Source organism: Dasypus novemcinctus, chromosome 3, assembly GCF_030445035.2.
Source record: "Dasypus novemcinctus isolate mDasNov1 chromosome 3, mDasNov1.1.hap2, whole genome shotgun sequence".
Classification (NCBI taxonomy): Eukaryota; Metazoa; Chordata; class Mammalia; order Cingulata; family Dasypodidae; genus Dasypus; species Dasypus novemcinctus.
In genome coordinates, this window is record NC_080675.1 from 121,501,840 (window position 1) to 121,518,525 (window position 16,686).

Genomic DNA, 16,686 nt, shown 5'->3' on the forward strand with positions numbered 1-16,686 from the left:
AAGCAAAAGGCTATTAAAAGATATTCAACTCAGGCAGTAACAACAACAACAACAAAAAGTTGGAGTAGCTCTACTTATATTGGATGAAATAGATGTCAAAAGCAAAATTGCTATTAGAAACAAGGAATGCCATTATATATATACTAATAAAAGGGGGCAATTGAGGATGAAATAACCATAAATGTATATGCATCTAACAGGCTGCCCAAATTACATGAGGCAAACACTGGAAAAACTGAAGAGACAAATAGATGTCTTTACAATAATAGTGGGAGACTTCAATACACCACTACCAGCATTGGACAGAACATCTTGTCAGAGGATCAATAAAGAAACAGAGCATGAATAAGATGATTAATTGTCTAATCCTAATAGACTTATAAAGAAATGTGCAGCCAAAAACAGTAGGATACACATTCTTCTCAAGTGCTCATGGGCCATTCTCAAGAATAGACCATACGTTGAGTCACAAAGGTTATCTCAATAAATCCAATGAGATTGAAATTTTACAGAGCACTTTCACTGATCATAATGGAGTAAAGCTGGAAATCCGCAACAAAAAAAGGGAAAAATTCACAAATATATGGAGATCAAACAATACACTCTTAAAAGAATCAGTGGGTCAAAGAAATTGCAAGAGAAATCATAAACATCTTGATGAATGAAAATGAGAACACAACATATTAGAACCCATGGGATGCAGTGAAGGCAGTGTTGAGAGGGAAATTTATAGCTCTCAATGATTATGTTAAAAAAGAAGACAGAGCTAAAATCAATGACCTAATTTCACAGCTGAAGGAACTGTAAAAAGACCAGAAAACTGTCCCCAAAGCAAGCAGAAGGAATGAAATAACAAAGATCAGAGTATGAATGAATGAAATTGAGAACAAAAATACAATAGAAAATTAACCAAAAGTTGGCTCTTCAAGATTAACAAAGTGGACAAACCCTTACCTAGACTGACAAAGAAAAAAGAGAAAAGATGGAAATAAATAAAATAAAAAATGAGAACATTTTTTTCAGTAGTACGTTACTACTGACCCCACAGAAATAAAATAGCTCATAAGAGGATACTATAAACAAATTAATGCCAACAAACTAGACAATGTAGATGAAATGGAAAAATTTCTAGGCATATATGAACAACCTATACTGACCCTAGAAGACTTCAACAAACCAATCATAAGTAAAGGGATTGAAATACTCACCAAACAACTCCCCATAATATAAAGCCCAGAACCAGATAGTTTCACTGGTGAGTTGTACAAAATATTCAAAGAATATTTAACACCAATCTTACAAAACTCTTCCAAAGCATTGAACAAGGAGCGCTACCAAACTCATTCTATGAAGCTAATATCACTCTAATATCAAGGTCAAATAAAGATATTATGAAAAAAGAAAATTAGAGACCCATTTCCCTAATGAACGTGGATGCAAACATCCTCAACAAAAGACTTGCTAATTGAATCCAACAACACATTAAAAGAATTACTCATCATGATCAAGTGGGTTTACACCAGACATGCAAGGGTGTTTCCACACAAGAAAATCAATCAGTGTAATACACCACATTAATAAATCAAAGAAGAAAAATAATATGATCCCGTTGATTGACACAGAAAAGACATTTGACAAAATACAGCATCTTTTCTTGATAAAATTACTGCAAAAGATAGGAACTGAAATAAACTTTCCCAACATTATAAAGGCCATTTATGAAAAACCTACAGGTAACATTTTACCCAGTAGTGAAAGACTGAAAGCTTTCCCATTGAGGTAAAGATTAAGACAAGGGTGTTCACTGTCACCACTGTTGTTCAATACAGTGCTAGTGGTTCTAGCTAGAGCAATCAGGCAATAAAAAGAAATAAATGGCATCCATATTGTAAAGAAAGAAGTAAAACTTCTGCTGTTCATAAATGATATGATCCTATACCTAGGAAATACCGAAAAAAGGTACAACAGAGGACAACCAGCAAGATGATGGCAGAGTAAGGAACTCCTAGAGTCAGCTTCTGCTACAGGGAAGCTAGTAAATACCCAGAGCCATCTGTAGCTAGCTGATGCACCTGTTTTGGGGCTCCAGGAGACCAGAAGAACATCCTGCAACATCCCTGAAGGAATGGAAGGAGGAGACTGCTCATCTGCAGAGAAGATTCATAAATAGAGCCTTTCATGCCATGGAGGCCAGTGCCCATCCTCCACTGGAGGCACAAGCCACCTCAGGAGCTGTTCTGTGGTTGGAATTTAAAGCTCCACTTCCCAAAAATGAGGGAGGAAGAGACAGTTGGGCAACAACTTTAGCTACTAATGAGTAAATTCAGTGTGCTAAAGTATAATTCTGAGAACAGCTAAAGTTTGAACCTGTCCAAGTCAGAAAGAGGCTGGTAGCTGCCATCTTAACTCCTTGCCTGGCATGATGTGAAGAAACAGGGCGGACTGAAAATCACAGTGCTGGTACAGACCAGTTTCTTTCCATCCAGATCAGATTGCAGCTCCAGCTTAAGTCCCAACCCCAACTCCAACATGGAGGAAGCTGGGGGGACCTGTGCCAGCCTTTCCAGGAAATTACCAGCCAACCTGTGGAGGCTGGGGATTCTCCCACTTTGGTGGCACAGGTTGCCCCAGGAGGTGTTCTGTGGCTGGAATTGGGGCTCCATTTACCAAAAATGGGGGAGGACGAGATGGTTCGCCACTGATTTTGGCTACTGAGAGGTGAATTCAGCTGGCTGAAGTGTGGCCCTTGGAACAGCTAGAGTTTGAGACTGTCCATGTTGGAAAGAGACCAGAGGCCACCATTTTGGCTCAAACTGCAGCATGAGGGTAAGCCCAGAGAACCAAGAATCACAGTGATGGTAGGAACTTGTCTCTTTAACCCAGATCAGCCTGCAGCCCTAGCCTAGGCTTCAACCCCACCTCTGACAGGGAGGAGACTGGCGGGCCCTGCATCAGCCTATCCAGGTAACTGTAGGTACATTCGGCTGGCACAGACTGAATGGTCAGAAGTCTACCAGGGCAACTGTGGTCATCTTGGACCTGTACTGCACAGATTGCTGCCCACACCTGCACCTCTATCCCCGCCCTAGGCAGGGCAGAAAGGGGCATGAAGCTTCATCAGTCTCTCTTGGAAACCACAGGCTAGGCCTGCACAACTTGGATTATTCCACACAGCTGTGACTCTGTTCCTACCCCTGGCAAAGGAGAAGGTTGGGAGAAACTACATAAGTCCCTGGGAAGCTTGAGCCTCCACAGCTTATAGTACCAACTACATCCTTGGCTCATACTGCACAACTAGAGGGAGAAAGAGCAAGAAGCCCTAAACTAAAGAGAAAAACTGCACCTAGGAAAAATACTCTAGCAATCCAGATGACAAGATGCCAACAAAAAATTACAATCCACACCAAGAAACAGGAAGATATGGCCCAGTTAAAAGGAACAAGATAAGCAACTGGATGACATAAAGGAGTTGAGACAACTTATCATAGATGTTCAAACAAATCTTCTTAATAAATTCAGTGAGATGGCTAAAGAGATTAAGGATATTAAGAAGACATTGGATGAGCACAAAGAATAATTTGAAAGCATACACAGAAAAATAGCAGATCTTATGGGAATGAAAGGTACAATAAATTAAATTTAAGAAACACTGAAATCATATAATAGCAGATTTGAGGAGGCAGAAGAAAGGATTGGTGAGCTTGAAGAAATGGCCTCTGAAAGTGAACATACAAAAGAACAGATGAAGAAAAGAATGGAAAAAATTGAACAAGGTCTCAGGGGACTAAATGACAGCAAAAGACATGGAAACATATGCATCATTGGTGTCCCAGAGGAGAGGAGAAGGGAAAAGGGGCAGGAGGAATATGTGAATAAATAATGGTAGAAAATTTCCCAACCCTATTGAAGGACATAGATATCCATGTCCAAGAAGCACAACATACTCCCATCTGAAAAAAATCTGAATAGACCAACTCCGAGACACATACTAATCAGAATGTCAAATGCCAAGACAGAGAATTCTGACAACAGCAAGAGAAAAGCAATGCCTAACATATAAGGGATACCTAATAAGATTAAGTCCTGATTTCTCACCAGAAACCATGAAGGCAAGAAGAGTGTGGTATGATATATTTAAGATACACAAGAGAAAAAATTCAGCCAAGAATCTTATATCCAGCAAGACTGCCTTTCAGAAATGAGGGCAAAATATTCACAGATAAACAAAAACTGAGAGAATTTCTAACCATGAGGCCAGATGTTCAGGAAAGACTAAAGGGTGTGCTAGAGCCTGAAAAGAAAAGACAGGAGAGAGAGGCCTGGAAGAGAATCTAAAAATGAAAATTCTATCAATAAAAGTAATTAAAAGTGTCAAAAGAATGGTGAAAATAAAATATGACAGATGAAACCCAAATAGCCAGGAATAAACTTAACCAACAATGTAAAGCAACAGTATTCAGAAAACTGCAACTCTTTGTTAAAAGAAATTTTGAAGAGGCCTAAATTATTGGAAGAACATTCCATGCTCACAGATTGGAAGACTAAATATCATTAAGAGTCAATTCTACTCAAATTGATATACAGATTCATTGCAATCCCAATAAAAATTCCACCAGCCTTTTTTTTTTTTTAAATGAAAGCATGATTATCAAATTTATTTGGAAAGGTAAGGGGTCCTGAATAGCCAGAAACATCTTAAAAAGGAAAAGCAAAAGCAAACTCTCATCTACAGACTTTTAATCATATTACCTAGCTATAGTGGTAAAAACAGCATGGTACTGGCATAAAGAGGCACGTAGATGAATGGAACCAAACTGATGGTTCAGAAACAGACCCTCACATGTATGGTCAAGTGATTTTTGACTAGCCTATTAAACCCACTCAGGTCAGGCAGAACAGTCCATTCAACAAATGGTGCTGAAAGAACTGGATATCCATAACCAAAAGAAGGAAAGAGGACCCCTATCTCACACCTTATCCAAAAATTAACTCAAAATGGATCAAAAACCTAAAAATAAAAGTACCATAAAGCTTCTAGAAGAAATTGTAGGGAAAATATCTTCAAGACCTGGTAGTAGATAGTGGATTCTTATAATATGTAACAACAGTACCTGCCTCAAAGGCTGTGGTGATGATTAAAAGAGTTACTATTATATAAGATCACTGGAGCAATCCTTGGCATATGGCATGACGTCAATAAATATTATTTTTGTAAATTAGAAATATAATTCTAGAGGATAAAAAGCTAAATTTGAATATGCAACTATTTTTTGAATCCAGATATCTTTTTCTATTAAAAAATTGATAGTTTCCTTCCTCATATTTAATAAGGACTACACTGGTGTTTATATGTGTTATGGGTAGTGAGTGTCAGAATGAGTAAAAATAATTTTAGCAGCTTCCAAATGAAGCATAAATAATGACCATATAACCATTGTTGGATAATCTGAAAAGCTGAGTGTATGTATTACATATCTTTCTGTGATTCCTTGCAGATATCATGGAAATCAAGACAGTGGCAGTTGGAATTGTGGCAATCAAAGGGGTGGAGAGTGAATACTATCTTGCAATGAACAAGGAAGGAAAACTCTATGCAAAGGTATTTATAATTGGTAGCTTAATCTTAATTTTTTCAGTTTATTTTTGTCAAAGATATTTGCCTTTCTGGAAAGTAAAAATGAAATTAATTTATCTCCCAATATATATTTTAATTATTTCATTAAAATCTTTTCTACACAGCATAAAGAAAAAAAATTTTCTTTGTGACCATGGCCAAATTGCTTAACCTCCCTGAACTTTGGTTTCTTCACCTGTAAAGTGAGTTGGATTAGCTGACCTATAAGGATCCTTCCAGCTCTAAAATTCCATGTGCATTTTAGATTATTAAAATCTAAACTTTCCGTTTGTCAGTATAAAGCTCTTTTTGTTAAAGTTCTGCCACTTTGAACACTACTGACATGAAAATTTTTGAAAAAAAAATCCTAAAATGTTCAGTTCATCTCACAATCAAGGATTTTGAAATGTAAGCATTCATATTACCCCACTTTATTACCATGCAAAATATGTAACAGTTTATACTACTATAATAAAATATAACTGGATTTCTTTTGCATTCCCACACACATTCCCGAGCACAAAGCCTGCCAGACTAATGACATAATATATGTTTAATTGAGTTAATGAATGAATGAATGGTTTGATAGATAATCAAATTAACATTTTATTTTCCATTACTATCAAAGGCAGTAAGTAATAAGTGAAGAAAATTTGTGAAATATGTTCCACATCTGAGGAGAGCAGAGGCTCTGCTAACTAGACCAAATTTGCATTGGGTAGGGAATGAGTGGTTTGGGAAAAGCGATGTGAGAGCTGCTAAGTAGGGGAAATGGCTTCTAATACCAAAAGAACAGTAGAACGTGACTGCCAAAAAGCAACATATTTGACACTATGCTACATAACAAAATGAGTATCATTTAATCTTTAAAAAATTTTAAATATCAATTTTGCAAATATTTTATACCTATATCTAATAAATGGCATTAGACTCACTCAACTTGAATTTTTTTTAAAAAAGCATATGTTTTAATATTACCAATGTTCCCTGTTTATTCTTTGTCTAATTAAGCCCTTCTAAAAATCGTTTTGTTTGTTTGTTTGTAATATATTATTTGTTTGTTTATTTGTAACAGAAAGAATGTAATGATGATTGCAACTTCAAAGAATTAATTCTGGAAAACCATTACAACACATATGCTTCAGCTAAATGGACACACAATGGAGGAGAAATGTTTGTTGCATTAAATCAAAAGGGGTTTCCTGTAAGAGGGAAAAAAACGAAGAAAGAACAAAAAACAGTCCATTTTCTTCCTTTACCAATATCGTAATCATATATGGTACATAAGAAACCAGTTCCAGCAGGGAGATTTCTTTAAGTGGACTGTTTTCTTCCTTTTTTCCTTTTCTTTCTTTCTTTTTTTTTTAAAGTTACCAAGAAAGGCTGGAAAACTACTGAAAAACTGATCAAGCTGGACTTGCGCACTTGTTTATTTTAAGAGACTACATTAAAGAAAGGTTTGAAAAATATACACAAAAATCAAATTTAGTAACTAAAAGTTGTAAAAAATTGTAAAGCTGGCTGTACAATCATGGTGTTAGTAATAGTAATGATTTTTTTTTAAATTAAGAATGTTAGATTTGATTATCTGGTAATGATTATTTAAATATTCCTATCTGCTTATAAAATGGCTGCTATAAAAATAATGCAGATGATGTTATATAAGATATGTCAGACTTAAAGGCTGCTGGGATAGTTTGTCAGATAATCAAGTCAATTAGCTAGGGAAGATGAGTAGCATTCGAAATGCTTTGTAGTGAAACATTACCATCCATTCAAATTCTAATCAGAAAAAAAGGAATATTCTCAAATTTCTGTTATTGAAATGAATCAAATTGATAGTTTTATAAAAACTATTGGAGTAGAGCATGCTTATACCTATTAAAAAGAACAAAATTTCTAATGCTGCTCATATGGAAAGGGTATTGCTAAAAGGATATTTTCAAAAATCTTGTATATAAATAGTAATAATGATAATACTGTATTTCATCTCACTTGCCACAAAATGACATTTTATAAACCCTAAAAGTAAATTACAGAAATCTTTAAGGTTTTTTCAACTAACATTATCTTTTGTATAATTCATATTTGAGAATATGGCTTTTAATAATGTTATAATGTTCTTCCTGCAAATAATCATGCTATTTTTCTGTGGTTACAGCATTAAACTTTATTTTAAGTTGTATTTGAACTTTATTGTTTTGTTATTTAAATTTATGTTATTTATAAAAAATAACCTTAATACGTTGTATCTGTTTCATATGCTTTTAATTTTAAAGGAATAACAAAATCGTCTGGCTCAACTACAAGTCCCCCTGCCACCCCATGACCAACACCAAGCCTAGTACACAGTACTTGGGCCAGCAAATCTTGGATGGCAGACAAAAATGATAACCTGCAGCAATGGTCACAATAGATGTCTTTCAGGGAACAATGCAAAAATATGAAAACTGTTTTGCGACATACTCTCACCAATTAAATTGGATCATATAAGTGAAATCATAGCAGATAAAAGAATTTATAGGATTGTAAAGTTATGATATTGAGTTTATGAGTAGAAAAGTATTTGAAAATATGTGTAAGTTAGACATTTTTCTGATCTCTATAAATCTCTACCATCCTACAAGATAGTAGCAATGAAAGTTGTTTTCCTTTTTGATGATTAGAGCAAAAAATATAGTTGAGGTTCTGGGTCCCTGAAGGCTTGATGTCAGGCTCTAAATAATGAGCTTATTAGAAAGTTGAACTTCCACTTCACAATTCTTCCATTGGCAGAACTCTGTAGCATTTTATATGTTTTCCAATAGAGGCCAACATTTATCTAAATTAAACCATAGGTATGCTAACCTTTATGCTTTTAATTTCAGTATATTTGTCATCTAAGTTCCTTTATTTTACATAAAAATTATCTGGCAATATATTTATAGGTAAGAGTTCTAGGAAAAGGCTTAGTCAACAGAAACTATGGACTTATTTGATATTCTTGTGGCTCACCTACATGACCAGACTACAGGAAGCTAGAAAGAACTGCCCTTCCTCTGTTATACTCTGGGGGGATTCAATGAATGATATTCTGAACTAACACTTGATTCATGGGCACCTTCCCAGCCTAGGATCTGCAATCAGCATTCTGTGACTGGAGCATTGTGAAGATTTCCATGGCAGAGAAAAACATATGTTTTTCATACTTGTTTCCTTAGCCTGTCACAGTATCTGTCCATAGTCAATTTTTATATGAACTCACCCAAAGTTTAAATAACAAAGAAAATTAATAATGAGACTAAGCTTTATTTAAACATTTTTGGTAATGGATGGTGGTGGCATGATACTGTGGACATAATTGACAGCACTGAATTATATATATGAATGCGGTTAAAAATGGAAATTTGTTATAGATAGTAACAGAATAAAAAAATCTGTGGGACAGTACAACACAGACAGTGAATTCTAAGTTAAACCATAGACTAAAGTTATTAGTATAATTATAAAAATGTGCTTTCATCAATTGTAACAACAACAAAAAAAATCAGGGAGAAACATGATTACACATAAATTTAAATAGAAATAATGTTTATACATATAAGATACAAGATCCATATTAGAGCCAAATAGAGTCTATGGAGTTATAAATATCAAAATACACAGCAATGCTGAATTAATCAAAATCAATCTTTGGCAGTAAATTCATTCCCAAATTCTACAGGTCATCCACAAGATCTTTCTAAAATCATTTGTCTTTAATTATTTACCTTTGCATTTACCATGCAAATTTAGAAAATAAAATTGGTATTAGTCACACATGATTAGAATTCTAGAATCTTAAAACTGTAAGGGACCTTAGTCTTTCCCACTATTTGCAGATGAGGAAATTGAGGTCACAAAGCTGGTTAGATATCAGCTGTGAAAGGAGATTATGTCCCTTACCAAGTGTTTCCTACTTCTAGATTACTGAAATTATTAGCTAGTGGTCTCCTTTTATAATCATTTCTCTTGAGATGTGGTTTTACATTTACCTAGAAAGGTCACCTATGTTCTGACAATTCACTTCACACACAATGATTAATCTATACTACAATGACTTGACTCCAAAGGAGCAAAGGAATAATGCAATTTCCAATCCTGGTTCCTTTTCAAATCTATTGTATTCCCCTTTACGTGGAATGAAAAGCATTATGCAAAAACACCTATATAAGTAGAGTAACTCTCTCAAAAATGTTCTTTGAAAGAGAAAATTGGTTAAATAAATAGGCTTTCAACAGTTAGAAAGGAAAAAAATAAATGAAATAAATGAAAGAATATAAAATGTTAACAAAAGAAGTAATTAAAAATGATGCAACTAGTGAACTAAAACATTTCGGTATAGATAAACCATAATATAAATGATCAAGGTGAAGATATTTGAGTTGTTGACTATAAATTCAACTTAATGACAGTAGGGAGGAATACTGGAGATGATCTCTCAGAGTTTTCATCTCTTAGAGATAAATTTATTCAATAAAGGTGTTGATTTCAGTAAAGGTGACTTGTGTTTCAGACCCACATATGCTCCCATTCATGCTCCAACTTTGAATGGTTTGTCGAGAGAATTTACTTTCTCCTGAGTTGAAGGAACTTGAAAAGAAGAAAGAAATTATAAAGTCCCAGTCTGTTTCCAACAATCCCTGATTCTTTCCTTCTCAAACTACACCTCTCAAGGAGGTAGGCATTTACTTTTTTCTGAGAAGATACCTCTCACATTTTCCTTTTCCTTTTTAATCATTATGTGGTTTCATTTTCCAAACCTTTATTGTTGGAATCATGAGAACCTACAAAATTTATTTTCTCTCATAACATTAGTACTATATCCTAAAAACAGAAATGTGAAATGAATAGTACCATTTAGCTTGAAGATGACAGGCCCTTCTCTTGACAAATCCTACCTGACATATTACTCCTAAATTTAGTATCTTAAAGCAACAAATATTTATAATCTCACAGTTTATGTGGATCAGAAACCTGGATGCAGTTTAGCTAGGTGCCTCTGGCTCAGTCTTTCATGAGGTTGCAATCAGGTTGTCTCTTAGGGCTGCAGTCATCTTAATGCTCAACTGGGAGAAGGATCCACCTCAGGTCCCTACTGGCTGCTGGCCGGAGATACCACCACTTCAGGTCCCCGTCCTGTGGGCCTCTCTGTAAGGATACTCACTAGGGCAATTTGTTTCCCCCAGAGCAAGGAATCAGACAACGTATGTGAGAGTCTCCAAAAAGAAAGTCACAGTCATTCATAAGCTAGTCCTGAAAGTGGTATCCCAGCACTTCTGCCACATTTTTGGGATGGATTAGACAAGGGTGTGAATACTAGGAAGCCATGCTCATTGGGGCCATCTTAAAGGCTGCCTACTACAAATCATAAACTGGATGTTTTTAAAGCCACAGCCACAAGATGGGGTTCTATAGGACCTAAAAAGAGTAAGTCATAATTGCAGTGGTGAACCATTTCAGCAGGGAAAGAGATGCACTAGACATACATCCTTTGTGGCAATATTTTTGGTCCTTCCTCAGAGATACCGTATAGACCATTCTCACACAGGATAATTTTAAAAAGGTTTTAAATGCAGTCTTTTGACTGCCTATAAGCCTGAGGTGTGCCTCCGTAGAATTTCTAATATAGCTGCTAAACTAACAATATCACTTTATTTCCACATGAAGGAAATGACCTTGCCATCAGACCTATCCTAAAGATAATCCTCTGATCCATTGGCCTGCCTCAGGAGAATAAATTCATAGATGAGAATAAAAATTCCACTGGGCCATAGTGTTTTGCCCTAGATTGTACAGGCAATGAGTTAAAAGTTGCTCAAACCATCTGAGGATAAGATCTAAAAAAGACTTGAAAACAATTGATTTCAACATTGGATCAACATTAGAATAACCTGCTTTGTTTTGTTTTTGTTTTTTAAATAATGAGGCCTAAACCCAATACCAAATCAACTACATCAGAATATCTGGGGTATGTTCAACACAAGGGTATTTTCAAAATCCCTGAGAGTTTCCAATGTGTTTCCATGATTGAGAACCAATTAGCTAAATGAAAGAAACCTCTCTCAGAATTACATGTTTCTTCATCTTTGTCTTTCCTTTGAATGCTGTGAAAAGACTCATTTTGCTTCCCACCTAATTTCATGTTTTCTAATATGATCCTAAAGTCAAGAGTGCTTCTGATTCTGGGATACCGGCTTTTTTAGATGCCTCCATATTTCTTTTATTCACAGCCGGGGCTAAAAGGAAATGCCAGTGCTAGAACGGGAGCTACATTTGTTTCTTTCTGCATTGGAATGATTATAGAATACAAAGTGCACAAAATGCCCATGCCCCTTTATATTCCATTCTCAAAAAGTGCACCCAGAATGATTCTGTTAAAATATAATTCGGATTATGCAATTCCTCTGTTCAAAACTCTGTTATGCTTTCTAAGTCACTCAGAATAGAAGCCAAATCCTTAAGAGTAGCCTATAAGCAGCATTGTTTATAATAGTAAAATTTAGGGTAAAAATCTAAATGCCCATCAACAAGAAAATGGATAAATAAATTATGATGTATGAATGCAATGAAACACTTGACAACACTGATAATGAAATAAAGCAATACTTTTAATTCAGATGACTCTCACCAACACATAATGTGAGGTTGAGAAAACAGAGGGATTGCTTCTACCAGGATAGTTAGTGGAGTTTTATGTAGGAGGTAGGATCTGAACAAGGCTATTCACTCAGTAAATATTTCTTGAATGCTTGCTTCAGCCAATATAATGAAAAAATATTCTGGCTAAGCAATGATATTGGAAAGGGAAAAGGACAGTTCATTATCAAGGAAAGGAAAAAATAAATAGTCCAGAGCCATGGTTTCAGAACTGTATTCTATGGACTCTTAAGGTTCCTCTGAATTAATTCATGATTTTTATAAACATTTTTGCAAACAGTTTTAAAATAAGCATTTAAACTATTTATAAACCACAATAAAAGGGAATACATGCCACAATTTTAATTAATTAATATTATCATAGACCTAGAAATAAAGGTTTCCCCGCCTTATCTATACAAGTGTTTGAACTTCATTCAATTAGGAAAACTCAAACTCTACCCTGGCATATAAAGTTAAGCACGTACAATATAAGTTAAGTAAAATTTAATTTAAAAAAGTTTGCTAATATACCACACTAGTGTCCAGCAAGTCTCAGATATATCTGCTTTTCACATGCTCATGTGGACTTAGTTGTGTGATAATAACTAAATGTTAAATATGCTTTCTCATGACAATGTCATGTTGATTTTTTTAAAGATTAATTTTTATTAAGTTAATGTTGGTTTTTACTAAGGAAAAGTTGAAAATATAAAATAAATTCATACTAATAAAATGTTCTGCTTTACATTTAGAATATTGAGCATGTGAGTTTTCATTTCTAAAATGTTGTTTTACCTAAAAAGTCTGAAAACCAATGGGCTGGGAAGATAGCACTTGAGTATTATATTGGGTCATATATTTTTAAAATAGAATTACATTTTTGTCATTTAAAATATAAAAGGAAAATAAAATCATTTACAATTTCACTAACCAGTGATAACCACTATAAACATTTTCATTGTTTCCTACCAATTGTTTTCCTAGAAAAAATATCTTTTTGAATCCTGCTATATTAGGGTCATATAATATTGCCAACATTTTCTCTTGTGTTTAAACTGCAGATGGTTGCAAAGTATACCGAAAAGGGACTGTTTCATGAAAAGTAAGGTGAATGCCATGAAAAAAAACTTGATAAAAGTGAGTTATTTAAAACTTTGCTGTTGAATTAGGTGTGAAAGGAAAAAAGTAATTATCTAGAAGAATTATGAACTCAAGATTGTTTGGCAAATATCATTGAATTCTCAGTTCACTTTAGAGAAAATGAAACTGAAATTCAATATAATTATTAGAATCATACTCAGGGGAAGGCTGTAGACCTGCATCAAAAATTGACACATGAATATACATGCCTATGTTTGAGGTAAGTAAAATATTTACAACTTTTTATATATCATTTTAATGATTCTCACTTTAACAAAATTTTTCTATTCATTAATTGATTAATGGATCTTACTAGGTTAGATAAGAGGGTTTCTACTTTACTATTCTTTATTTAATCAATCTCCTTGTGTTGGTTATTTCAATTGTTTCAAATTTTCACTAATATAAATATGAAAATTTTTGTATATACTTCTTTACATTTTGATTGTTTTCTTAAGATACATGACAAGAAATAGAATTATTAGGCCAAAAAAGAAAACCTTTTTAAAAATAAAAATTGAAAAACTTATTTTCAGGATTTTTTTTCCAGTTTATACACTGACCAGCAGTACATAGGATTAAACATTTTAATTTTCATCCTCAAATTTAGTCAACTTCACTCTTCTTGCTTCTCCTTCCTTTTGACCATCTCCAAAATCATGAAGACAAGCTAACCTCTTCTTTATCAACATCCTTTCAGAGTCATCTCTTTCTTGGTGCTTCTACAACCTTATTCCTCATGTCTAGATTTTAGCAAAAGCTCCCTAATCATTCTTCTATTTCAAGTTTCTCCCCATTTCAGATGCTGCCTCATTCCATAATCTTCTTAAACTGACCCCTGGACTATGTCAATTCCCTACTGTAGAACTTATTTTGGCTCCTTTTGTATCTTGAGTTTATTCTAAATTCCTTAACTAGCACCCACAGTTGTCAACCAACTGGCTCTTTCTCATCTGTCCAGTTGTCTCACTGTTCAACATAAACATATAGTTTCCTTAGTCCATTGTGTTTATAATGTTTTACACAGATTATGCTTGATTTTATCCCTGAGTTTTGTCTCTATTATCCCTACCATGTAGAATGTCTTTACATCTTATTATTAACCCACACCCTGCTCTGCTCTCAAGGACAAAACTCAAGACCCAGCTCTTTGATAAGCTATTCTCAAACTTATCCCTGCCTAACATTTATTTTTCCTTTTCTGAATCCTATTGCACTAGTCTATGACATCCATCTAGGAATTGATTATAAACATATACACACATGTAGACATATATATGTATTTACACTCATAATGATTTATGAATATATGTCTTCATCTACTTCAGGTAAACAAGCATATATTGAGAATCTATAATGTGTATGTCAGGCACTGTATGATAAATATATGGTAAATGTAATAAAATAAAAAAGGATATTCCTCTTTATAAATTCCCCATGGAATCTGGTTAAGGAAATAGAATCTCAAAAAGTACTTGCTGACTAACTGATTTAAACAAATAATCTATTGATAAGTTGTATAATAAATTGTATGCACAAATATATTTCCAGAAATCAAGTCACCATGCCTACATAAATGATCTTATCTTTGTCTATGCAAAGGTAAATTTATATATCTGTGGAGTCCTTTACAATCTTTTTTTTTTTTACTGACATGTTTTCAAGATTGCTGATTCTTTCCTTAATTGTGTCCAATCTATCGTTGAGTCTATCAAAGGCATTTTTCATTTCTGTTTCAGTGTTTTTTTCATTCCTGGCATTTCAGTTTTATTCTTTCTTAGTCCACAATGAGACGCTAGGAATTTGTTGAAGTTACCATTTAAGCATTCTTACCAGTTTTTGCCTCTAGTAATTTCTGCTTCAGATAAACTGAACTGATTTGTTGAATGAATGAATAAACCAATTTCAGTTCAGTGACAGAATGATAAGCATACCTCTTTACAAAGTTTTTTTTCCTAATATCTAAGCATGACACAAATGTGGTTGTTTCAAATGAATAAAATGTACCACCTTGTTATGTATGTAATGGGGACTAAATCTCCCAGAAGTGTTCATATAATTCACTTTCCTGTCATTCACTTCCCCATAAGATGGCAATTTCATGTCACTCAATATAGTATGCTAATAATTCACTTCATAATATAATAGAACCCCACTGCATTTTCTTGCTATCCAGCACCTCTGGCCATTGCTACCAATCAACTGATCAATATATCTAACTAAGGGAGATGGTTGAAGGTCATCTTTTGGCAGGTCACGGAAAATTATCTTGGAAGCTAAATTACTAATTTGAAAGGTGCTTAATGAGCATGGAATCAAAGCAAAGGGAGGTGAAATGGTTTTGAAAGATATTATCCAAACTAATGTGAAGCCTAGTCCACAACAAGCAAATCTGTGTAGTTCTACAAAAACACCAATTTCTTGTACTTTAGGTTTTCTCTATTCTATGCTTATTCTCACTTCTGCCCACACAGTCTTTAGTCACATATTATAAAACACAACCAATAAGATTTTCACTTTGGTAGTTTGTGTCTGTGACAATCTTATTACTGTGTTTGAGGGTTCCTCACTCTTTAACCACGCAAATTTCTTGATTTATTTTCCATGATGCAAAATGAAAAACATAATGTGGATGGAAATTTCACTAACTTAATTCTTAGAGAGCTACCTTATTTCCAAGTTCTAAGGGTTCTTTTGTATTGTCTAAGTGATGTCAACAGTGAAAAAGTAGCAAAATGACATAGGCACAAATAAAGGATCAAGTAGTTCTTTTTATAAGATATCAATTCCTAATTCATCTGATTATAATTTGGAATATTTCTATAATATGTAATTTCTATATATCATCTGATACTTGTGTAATTTTTTTCTTCCCCCAACTGCAAATACAGTACAATGTACATAGGTACTTAAAAGTGTCATGTTAGTTGAAAATAATGTGTTGGTTTTTTAAAAAATTGCTGTTGTTTAAACTTTAGCTTATAAAGAAATCATGGGTTGTGCTAATGTTTAACCTTAAAGTCTAGATAAACAGGAAAAACTGAGTTTAAAAATTGGATGAGAGGTGTAAAAATAGTTCTGTAAAATGATCTGCATTTAAAAGCTTACATGGTGTTGTTCCATAATAAGAGAAATGAACATTAAAATTTTAGTTTTTAATATATTTTAGTATATATAATATAATATCTAAAATTATTAAAGTAGTATTTCTATTATATATTACATACAATATATAACATATAAATATACACAGTATTATAACACTTTATTAT

The 16,686-nt window shown here is 33.8% G+C and overlaps 2 protein-coding genes across 2 annotated transcripts in view; one reads left to right on the top strand and one right to left on the bottom strand.

The window, feature by feature from the left end:
* The window catches only part of FGF7 (fibroblast growth factor 7), a 56,788-nt gene extending 48,989 nt beyond the window's left edge, over positions 1-7,799 (top strand). The window contains exons 3-4 of the mRNA XM_004471790.5: positions 5,496-5,599; positions 6,690-7,799. Of these exons, the coding sequence (XP_004471847.1) occupies positions 5,496-5,599; positions 6,690-6,884 (299 nt within the window). The 3' untranslated portion in view covers positions 6,885-7,799. The remainder of the gene's footprint in view (positions 1-5,495; positions 5,600-6,689) is intronic.
* FAM227B (family with sequence similarity 227 member B) overlaps positions 1-16,686 on the bottom strand; it is a 276,142-nt gene that overhangs the window by 127,064 nt on the left and 132,392 nt on the right. The window lies entirely within an intron of this gene.